Here is an 11129-nt window from a genome sequence, read left to right as displayed (position 1 = left end):
GATATTTCAAACCAACATCAGATTTTTGAAAAATATGTTCATTTATACCACATTTTTTCCTTCTGCTCAACTTTCTATGAAAATACTTGGATGAAGCACTGAGCAACCAACTTCTTTAGAAATGTTCTTTTGACATGCTGATTAAGCTGTGACACCACGAGTCTCCAGTATTTATACTAATTTTCTGAGACATTGAATTTGGATTTTTCATGATCTGTAAGCCACAGTCATCAAAATGACAGGAAATAAAGGACTGAAATATAAATGGACAACTTGGCTACATTCACCCTTTCATTCTCACAAACGTGAACAAACTAATGATCAAATCAGCGGTCATTTTGGGGTCCAGTGCTTTGCTCTGGGCCACATCGTCATGAGACAGGAGGAAGTTGGAATTTGACCTATAGCCTTCTAATTCTAAAATTAAAATTTGATGTCTATTTATATAACAAATGCCCAACGTACTTTAGGGAACTTCAAATTGAATAACAGAAGATATAATTCATGTTTATTTGATTCAATTAATTTGATTTAGTACATTTAAATTCAGTGTAGTCAATGGAAATGACAGAGTGTAGTTTAGTTATAATACAGTACAATCAGGTACATGGGACCATAAAAGTAGTAAAATATTGGTTAATGAAAATAGCGGAAAAAAACTTGGTTTGATGTCTTTTTGTGAGAAACTGAACATAATCTTTAAATTTAATGCAAATCATGCGTTCCACTTGAGAAAAATAAGCACTTTAGCAATATCAATATGTTGCTATATAATATATGAGTTTCACTATTTAAATTAAATTAGGGAAATAATTTTGGCATTTCAATGACATTCTAATATACTGCAAATTACAACACGTACCAGTGTAGAACGAGTGATGACTCGATCCAACACAGTGAAGTTTCCAGGAAAAGAACCAGAGTGATACCTCTTCGCAATCCACTAATCTCTAAAGCAGGACTACGTCCGTCCAGGCTGCTGCCACGTCAATGGTTTCGTCATCATTATCAACATAAAACATGGCGACATCTGTCCGAGAAAAGCAAACAGGTGAGCGAAAGTATTTTTTTTCCTTCTGGTAGAAACTCCTGTGCGCCAGGAGGGCAGCCAAATTACTGGCAGGCTGTTCTGAAAGACCCGGGTCAGAACCTGAGCATCTGTAACTGCGTGTCAGCCTCCTAACTGGCTCATAGCCCGCCTGCTTCACAAGCTAGCCGCCGGTGGAGTCGCTTCCCGTAGCAGCGGCTTTACGGGAGAAACTGCCTTAGCTTATCTGCCACTTGTATTAAATTCCTAATAATGAAAGTGTCAGTCGCAGCGGCAGTGTGTCAGCTGTTTGTGGTGAATGGTTTCAAGCGGAAGAACTAGATGGTCCTAGCCTGCTGCTAACGCTGAAGGCTTCATGTATTTCAAACACAAGTGTTCACGTGAAACTCCTGGATCTACAAAGAAATCTATCCATACATCCATACATTATGTTGCCGACAATCCCTAAATTATATTTCTTTAAGTCGTGGGATGTAAAAGTATAAGTCTAATTCTGATATTTACTTGTGGTCCGACAGTCATCATCATTACCCATAATTTTAAAGGGGACATAAAATGTCAAAACATTTCAGCAGGAATATATCAAATTTCATTCCTATGGAACATTTTTAGATCTGACACCCAAATATATATTCAGCTACCGTTGTAGCCAAAGCTATTAAAAAGGAATAAAAAAAAGAAAATGAGAGAAAAGATCACTTATTGTACACAATTTAGTTCACATTATGTCTATTCCCCCCCTAATGTTTTGATCCCTTCACAGGGACCTAAAATCAGATTGATGCTCTGACTCAGGATGGACGGCTCCAAAACATGAATACTGCCATTCAAAAGAAAGATTTTAGTGAACTGAAAAGATTACCTACCAACCTTACATGGGATTTGTACAAAGTGGTGCTAATTGTGATTCTGGAACATTTTGGCTATTTAAATCTGTCTTTAAATTTTGATCTGTTACTTTTTCTAATTTATCATCTCTCCATTGCTGTCGCGAGACAAAGTGCTGCTGTTTTTGGTTCCTTTTTGGAATTTCTGTAGGAATAAGATTAGAGAATTGCCAGTCCCATGGCAATTGCATAAAATAAATGTAAGGTTGCATATGTCCCAAAGATTTCTCTAAAAACCAAAACCTGTCCTCTAATGTCAATGTCAAATTTATTTATATAGCACTTTGCAACAGGTATAAAACTGCACCAAAGTGCTGTACAAAAACAACACAAATGACAAAACAGAACACAAAACAATATGTCAATTAAATGCCAAAGGGTAAAAATGAGTTTTAAGAAGCGATTTAAAATGATCCAGGCTGTGGGCAGATCTAATCTGGAAAAGTAAGTTATTCCATAAAACAGGAGCAGCAACAGAAAAAGCTCGATCTCCTTTCCTCTTAAGTCGAGTTCGAGGAACTGTAAGTAATAACTGATTATTTGATCGTAAAGTTCTGGACACAGACTGGAAATTTAAAAGGTCCCAAAGATAAGGGGGGGCTAACCCATTTAAAACTTTAAAAGTAAAAAAAACTCTATGTGCTTTATTTACCAAGAACAGTTTCTGATTTATGTATCTTTTCAGTTGAAGATATTTATGATGAGAAGATGCTCAGCTGAGCACTTGTTGAGAGAGTAAATGGTGTTTTTGTGTTTCTGCAGTCGCCTTAAAGCGAATGTTGAACTTCAACACTCCTCCTCTGAAGAACGCAGCAGCTGAGCCAGTATGGAAGGTAACACTTTGGTCACTGGGCCACTCATTTCTCCTGTGCTGGGTCAATTAAAGTCACAGACATAAAGTTAGTAGGGTGGTCCCTTAATAAATAATGATACGTCCCTTCTAGGGGTGCACTGAGTGCAGTTTTCTGGCTGAACACCAGTCTTTAAAAATCCTGGTCTGCCGATTCTGATTTTGGTTGGTGATGAACAGAACAGAACAGAAACAAAGCCAAAAATTGTAGCAAAGTTGAGCACTGATAAGCAGAATGCGTTGTCATCAATCAAAATTTAACCCCCGAGCTCATATGCAGTATCCCATGGTATAAATGTGGAATTTTTCAGAATAAAATCCTTTCATAGATAAGAAATCTATGTTAAACTTCTGTAGGCAGTAGAATTTTAGAAAACAAGATGGACGTTAGTTTCAAACCCTTAGCCACAGTTGTACAGTACAATTGTTTTCTACAAATAAAAGAATGCTGTTACCAACAAGCCACCACCACATTTTAGACTCCCAAGCAGCAGAACAAAGGAGAAAATACAACACAGGGCATCTCATGTTTACATGATTGATTTTCTGCAGGTGTTAATATACGACAGATTTGGTCAAGATATCATCTCTCCACTGCTGTCCGTCAAAGAACTGCGAGACATGGGCATCACTCTTCATCTGTAAGAAATATACTGTTGTATTTTTATTACTTGGATTTGTGCCTTCTACAGTACTGACTTGCCTCTGCATGGAAGCCAACAACTCTAAAATATTTCTGCCACCAACTACAGTTATATAAAATGATCTACTTTTTGTCTGACTCTTCTTCATCACAGCTAGGATTGAGGGAGAGGGCTTTAGAGATGATTCATTTGCATGAGGCAACATGGCTGCTAATAAAGGGGTTTTAAAGCCAGGTTCCACCTGCTCAAGGTGTTGCAGTCAGTCTTATTGTTTTTTTATAGCCCTGTACAAAACAGTCAGCCAGGCTTTAGCAATATCGCTTAAAAAAAAACAAACAAAAATAACAAAGAGAAAAAATGTAAAAGTTTGAAATTTGTAATAAAACGTTATAAAGCTACTTAGTATTAAAATCCTTCCTGAATAAATAATTTGGGTTTAATTGCTGCTCTCATTGTGTTGTTCTTTCAGCATATGGCCGTTTTTGAGTCTGTATGCTCCAGTTAATGATTAATAGATTACTAACTTAGATTATTTCAGTATTTGATTTATCATATTTAATATGGTTAATCATTTAAGCAGAAATTTAACTATCCTTTTTTTTTGCTAAGAATTAGTCAAAGACTTAGATCAACTGCAGCAGATGCCCTCTTAATATAAATTAGAAAGGGTTAACTTCATTTTTCACACACAGCTTCTTGATTTGTTTCAGGAAAATAATATCCTAGCAACTATTATGTCTTGAAATTGTACCATTGAAATTAGATGTTATAAATAGAAAAGCATTTTTAATGCTTTTAGGTTTGTTAAAAAGCAAAAATGAAAATCATTGTTTGGATTTTAAAGGGACTGTAACTTACAAGAGGATCCAATCTGCTGGTTAAAATACACTGAGCACTAATACAAAGTTATGTTTTTTGTAGTATTTATGTAAACAGTGTTCTGCTACACCTTATTTTTGTATGTGTAGTCTTCTTCACTCAGACAGAGATCCTATTCCCGACGTTCCTGCCATCTACTTCCTAATGCCCACAGAGGAGAACATCGACAGGATCTGTCAGGTGCTCCCACATTTTAGCTCTGATACCTGAAACATGACTCAGCTTGATGATTAAGTCTAAGTGAAGGCGATGCGTCAGCCTTCGTCAGGCCAGATACTGACTGGTTCTGGGACAGATTTGGGAACGATATTTGAGAGAAAGAGGTCTTTTGTGTTTCAGATCTTTGAGTTCAGTTCATGCCCAGTGGGGACAAAACAGCTGAAAAATAGTTTTACGTTTAGAATTTTGTTGAGTATATATTATCAATTTCTGAACCACACTGGATTTAGTGGCTAAATAACAACGTGTGACATAGTGGCATTTTGTGTGTAACTTTTGTGTGTGTAGGATCTGAGGAGCCAGCTGTATGAGTCGTACTTCCTGAACTTCATCTCTGCCATCAGTCGGAGTAAACTGGAGGACATTGCCAGTGCTGCTCTGGCTGCTAATGCAGTCAGCCAAGTCACCAAGGTAACTGTGCTTAGATCAGCCGTTTTTAGGCTTTGTTAGAGTTCAGTTTGTTTCTGTTAAAAATGTTGTAGACACAGTGAACATCTTAATAGAAGTGAACTGATTTCTGAGGGACATTGTGGAACTTACCAAGCAGATCATGTCCTGTCTTGTCCTTTCCTTTGATTTACTGTTTGATGTTAGCCATGTGTTAGTTGAATATGTTATGTTTAAACACAGGAGAATCAGATACAGATATGTTCATATCATCAGATGGACTTATTGGATGGTAATAACTTGTATTAACTATATAATAAGTTTTGGATTGATAATGAGAAAATGTCATTACAATTAGAGATGTACCGATCCCATGTTAATATCTGATACTGAAAAAAATTCTAGATGGAGTAACGGTGACAATGTTCCCAATCCATAAGGGCAGATCTATTCAGTCTAATTCTATGCTTTATGCTCTTACCAAGATCATGCTTTATTTATTTTATATTATATTTAGATCTCCTAATTGCACGTTCTGAATTATTTTTAAAGGTTTTTTTGCAGTTTTTTTTAAACATGTTTAACCAAAGAAGCCAACCGTTTGTTTTTGTCAGTTTCAGTTTCTTTATTATTTATTTTACATTGGCTGTTCTACTCCTAATTGCACTAACTGAACAAATGAAAGTTCTAAGTCAATTCAACTCAGATTTTTGTCTATCAGATTGGTATCAGTATCTGAAGTGAAGAAAGTGAATTGGTGCATCCCTGGTTACAAACATGTAAGCTACCAATCATTACTATGAGGATGTAATGAGACGGTACTGTGGTCCAGTTCAGCCCTGGCATCAGCATCAGTATTGAGGGATCATATGGATCCAGGTCTCACTAACTGCTGTGTGCAAATAAACTCAGAGAAGACAGCTAGAACATTTTCTTACAGAGGTTTCCTTCTGATTTTTATTTTTTAACTTCCAGACTATTGTACGCATCTGATTACACCCACTAGCTTTGAAAAGAAAAAACAAAGTGTACATATCTAGTTTTCTATAAGCTGCAGATGAGATGAGAAGCCATGTTACAGGTTTTCCTATATTTTCGGTGGATTGATATTAATAGTGTTTATTTTGCAGGTGTTTGATCAGTACCTGAACTTCATCACCCTAGAAGATGACATGTTCATCCTCTGCCACCAAAACAAAGAGCTCATCTCTTACCATGGTAATATACAGTCATATACATCTTTTCTTGTTATATCTCTATGTGACCTCAGTAATGACACTCCACTTTTCTCACTTGTAATCTGCTTCCAGTCATAGCTCTGAAATAGTTTTTTCCTCTGGGATAGCATGGATTTTTCAGCTCTATAACTGGAACTATGGCTAGAAGCTGTCTGTAGGAGTTGGGTTTTTAAGTTGTACTGGAATGACCAGACTTTGATCATTCATCCCCTGCAATTTCCAGTTTTCTTGCAGCTATAACTTGCAAATTATAATTTTTTACCACTTCTGTTTTTTTTCCTCAAAGAATGTAACATAATAGAGAAAAACATGTGCTGTAGATTCTTTCATTGACTCTATCCAACAGAAAATTAAGGAATTTCGAGATTTTTCCCATTTCTACATCAAAGCATCTGTCCCTAACCACTGTCTGATTTTTATTCAAGCAAAAAAGTGAAGTCAAAGTACTTTACTCGTAAATGTTGAGGTGTTTTTAAGCAACAACAACAAAAAAACAGTGGGATTCTTACTTTTGATGCATGTATTTAATGAGTTAACAGTCTTTTATGATGATCGCCAATCAAAACCAGTCAGGAGAAAATTGGTCAATTCTGATATCTGGCCGATCAATGCTGTTGCATCAATGCTGAACTGAATGTTCTTCTTGGTGAGGTCAATGTATTGTCAAAAGATAACAACATCACATTCTTCATGATGGAGGGACTGATAAAAGCCTGAACACATGTGATGAGTCTTAAATGTTTTCCAACACTCAGGTTCAGAGGTGTAACTGTAGACGGCAACCATCACTCAGTCATATGAGTGGGATTTTTTGTAATCATTTAACCTCAACTTTATGCATAAAGGCTCTGTTGGAATCAAAAGTGAGGTGTTATTTAAACAGCATTCAGTTGAGGTCATAAACAATCATTGTGCTGACGTCTGCTTTAAAGGAAATATTGACCTTTCAAACTTCTCAATGCTGCTCCATTTTCCTGAACAACGTTCTAAAACACATACACAACTGAGTTACAGTTCTGGCCTAGTTAATGTAAGCCTCCTCTGCCTTTCTTACCTGTGCAGCCATCAACAGAGCAGACATCCAAGACACAGACATGGAGGCCATAATGGACACCATCGTAGACAGCCTCTTCTGTTTCTTTGTTACTCTGGGTGAGTACCATTACATACTGCTAAAGAAGAGGAATCACTCACACAATGCACACTGATCACCTGCGACTGCACTTAGATGCACTTTATTTTAAAAAGGAGATGTAATAAACTGAAACCATGCCATCAAGTTGCATATACATTTAATTTTGCAAATTGAAAGAAAATATAAGAATTGCACTGATTGCAGTTTCTTTTTGGCCGATCACTGATCTTTATAAAGCCTGATCTTCCAAATCTGATTTTGGCTGATATTGACTTTTTTCAAAGTTGCTAAGTTGACAATAGATAGGTGACTATTATCATCTGTACATTTTTTAACACTTGTTTCATTTAAATTGGAACATGTAAATGTTTGCTGTTTTTCAAAGATTTGTCTATTTATTCTTAAGTACTACTAATAAAACTAATTATATATTGTTAAATTGTTTGAGTCGTAGTTATCTGTACATGGAGTCAATGATCTCTCAAATCAGCTTCTCGTTTTGCTGTAAATGTCCTTTTACCTCTGAGATCTAACATGGAAGCTGAGATTCCTCCGTGTTGCATAATGTTTAGATGTTATGATCACCTTTACCAAAGCATTTTCCTGTTTAGATGCAGGGTAAAAAGTAACCAGGTTTATGAAATTTCTGACATTTAATCGGTATGTGACATTGTGATTCAGGTGCAGTGCCAATCATCCGATGCCCCAGGGGAAACGCTGCAGAGATGGTGGCTGTGGTAAGTTGTCAGATAGAAGCTGGAAACCTTCTGACACTTTTGGAGGAAGTTTTGGAAGTGTTGTGAAAGCTAAACATTTCCAATTACATTCCTGATATGTTCCAATATGCCTAATTTCTTTTTTTAATCATATGAGTTGATCATATACCAAAAATACACCAAAAATATTCTCAACCCTTTGAATATGAATAGATGGGTTAAAGAGAGATTGTTTGGTGTCTCTGTCATTTTTTTTCTCTCTAAATGTGTTTCAACAGACCAGGAAGCTTAGCATGTTCAGGAATGAAGCATTTGCAGTGAATCTTTTCCACTTTTAGTTTTCATTTTTATTTTATGTTCTTATCTTTGTCTGCAGTTAAGTTCTCCATTTTCAAGGGATATTATACCGTATTGAACAGGAGACATTTGATTTTGTTTAGTAAGAATTTCCAACAGATCGATGTATTTTGTGTATATTGTGTTGTGTGTACAGAAGCTGGATAAAAAGCTCCGTGAGAACCTGCGGGACGCCAGAAATAGTCTGTTTACCGGAGACAGTATGACTGCCGGACAGTTCAGGTCGGTGAACAGTAGAATGTTTTTTATGTTAAACTAGATTTTAATCAGTCATTACAATCGTTGAGTTGCTCAAATTAACGACAATGAAGCTAATGTGACTTTTTAACTTTTTATTAAAGTTTAGCATTTTATATTTCAGTACCGTCACTGTTGTTGTAACTGATTTGTGCCGAAGTGTAAATATCAACAGAACCAGCTTTCATCTTTCACTCACTCTGTGTACATAATTATTATCTTTATCAGCAACCATTAGCACATTTAGCTTGAAAGCATAACTTAATAGATGGATCTTTAGGGCTGAACGTGATGGAGGATTTGTAAAGTGTTAATAAATGCTACCTGAACTATGAGAAAAAGAGAGACAGAACTACTATCCCAAATTTAATTTCTGATTTTAATTTTAAAAAATCCCAAACTTTTCCCTTAAAAAATTACAGCAAATATATTTAAAAACTTGCTATTATTTAAATCTTTCATTCTGTGGGTTGACCTGAATTTATAGTTGAAATAAATAGAAGCTGTAAAACACACTTGCCAAAATAGATAGTAGTTGCTGTGTGACCTGACATCACTCTGAATTGTGGAAACTCAGAGAGCATTGATGGAAAAAAACAATCTGATTCTCCAAAAATTAAATTCTCAAAAACAGAAAAATGTATTTATTGCCCAGGACTAGGTTGATTTTAACAACAGCGTAGAGCTAATGATTGAATATTTGAGCAAAAAATACAAGCTGCTGAAAAAAACTTTGATTGTTTGAATCTGAAACTTGAAAATACAAAAGATGTTTACTAGAGAGAGATGATGTGATGTTCTGTAACAGGTCAGACATGTTGCTCTGTGATCTCCATAACCCATGATGGATTTTGTCCTTACCAGTTTCCAGAGGCCCCTTCTGGTTCTAGCAGACCGCAACATGGACATGGCCACGCCCCTTCACCACACCTGGACCTATCAGGCCCTGATCCATGATGTCCTGGTGAGTTGGCCTGTCTGAGTAAAATGTTTCATGTAATGCAGAACAAACTGCATTAAAAATTAAATTTACAGATGGATCAATTAATCAGTGATTTAAAACATTTTTTTTAACGTTGAACCGTTTTATACTAAAACCTTTTAGAATGTCTCAGCTCTTGGTAGACATGCAGACTAAACATGACCTGTTTTCTGTGTCCATCAGGACTTCCATCTGAATAGGGTGATGATGGAGGAGGGAGGGGGGACCGATCCATCACACGCTGGCGCCAGACCAAAGAAAAAGACCAAGAAGACGTATGACCTCACTGCTGCTGATAAGTTCTGGCAGAAGCACAAGGGCAGGTCAGTTCCTAAACAACATGTTTCACAAAGATCACCAGGAGTTTTAACCGCCATTTTCTAAATCAAGTTTAGAACAATTTGACTTCAAATTTCACGTAGCTTGTACCTTAATGTCTAGATGAGAACTAGATGATTCTGTTCTGTCCTGAAGTTAATAAGTGATTTTTTTTTCTGTATATCTGAGGTCATTAAAGGGACAGTATCATGTAAAATTGAGTATTAGGAGATATTATAATGTTATTCCCTCATCAAAAACACACCTGGAATGTTGCCTTGATTTTTTTTCGTGCATGTTTGATAAATCCTTTATGCTCCATGGCAACCATTCATCTGTGCAAAATACCTGGGTGGACCTAGCTCCGCCTCCAAGACACAGCTCCTCCTCAGAGCTGCAGTTTCTGAGTTTCCCAGCTTCTGCCTCACAGAGCAGCTCTCCTTCTTCAGACTAGCCGGCAGCAATTAGCAAACATCTGGTGGAACTGCTCATCTGCTGAGTTTTAGGAGCTACCTCTCAGTACAATGCTGATTAAAAATGTTGCTACAGGGTTACAACGTAACAGTGTACAATATATATATCAAAAATAACATATAATTTTTGATGTATATAGAATTTTTTTTAACAGCTGAAGTTAACAGTTGCTTGATTGTGCTTTAAAATGGCACCACCTGCCCCTTTAATTACTGAGGTTTCTGACACTGTTTGGTTTCTATACCTTATTTAAATAAAAAAACGCCTGTTGCCTGTCTGTTGCTATGTTGCTGTCTTTCTAACAGTCCATTCCCAGAGGTGGCAGAGTCGGTCCAGGAAGAGCTTGATGCATACAGAGCCCAGGAAGACGAGGTCAAACGGCTGAAAAGCATTATGGTTAGCCTCACACAAACACGCGCAACACCTAAAAACCACTCTTTACTGAAATCTTTCAGTCTGACACTGATTGAAGTTTACTAACGACAGATGTGTTCTTGTCCAGGGTTTGGACGGCGAGGATGAAGGAGCCATCAGCATGCTGTCAGACAACACAGCCAAGCTCACCTCAGCCGTCAGGTGAGAAGGAACAGAGAAGAGGAGAGCCATGCTTTAATAGTCCATGGATCTCCATCTAGATTCATGTTACTTTGCTTAGAGCAGAGGTTCCCAAACTGTGGGGCGCCCCCCCTAGGAGGGGCGCCGTATTATTGCAGGGGGGGGCGCGGGAAGCTGTCTGGATGAAAAAAACAAAACAAAAC

The 11129-nt window shown here is 37.0% G+C and overlaps 1 protein-coding gene across 1 annotated transcript in view; it reads left to right on the top strand.

Moving 5' to 3' along the window:
- Positions 1-945: 945 nt before the first annotated feature.
- scfd1 (sec1 family domain containing 1) overlaps positions 946-11129 on the top strand; it is a 16855-nt gene continuing 6671 nt past the window's right edge. Inside the window, exons 1-13 of the mRNA XM_007578129.2 lie at positions 946-1051; positions 2698-2768; positions 3338-3426; positions 4398-4488; positions 4816-4938; positions 6045-6132; positions 7215-7304; positions 7969-8024; positions 8497-8582; positions 9462-9561; positions 9763-9902; positions 10677-10767; positions 10874-10947. Coding sequence (XP_007578191.1) covers positions 1021-1051; positions 2698-2768; positions 3338-3426; positions 4398-4488; positions 4816-4938; positions 6045-6132; positions 7215-7304; positions 7969-8024; positions 8497-8582; positions 9462-9561; positions 9763-9902; positions 10677-10767; positions 10874-10947 — 1130 coding nt within the window. The 5' untranslated portion in view covers positions 946-1020. The remainder of the gene's footprint in view (positions 1052-2697; positions 2769-3337; positions 3427-4397; positions 4489-4815; positions 4939-6044; positions 6133-7214; positions 7305-7968; positions 8025-8496; positions 8583-9461; positions 9562-9762; positions 9903-10676; positions 10768-10873; positions 10948-11129) is intronic.

Source organism: Poecilia formosa, unplaced genomic scaffold (assembly GCF_000485575.1).
Source record: "Poecilia formosa unplaced genomic scaffold, Poecilia_formosa-5.1.2 Scaffold468, whole genome shotgun sequence".
NCBI lineage: Eukaryota > Metazoa > Chordata > Actinopteri > Cyprinodontiformes > Poeciliidae > Poecilia > Poecilia formosa.
This window is presented reverse-complemented; position numbering and strand designations above follow the sequence as displayed.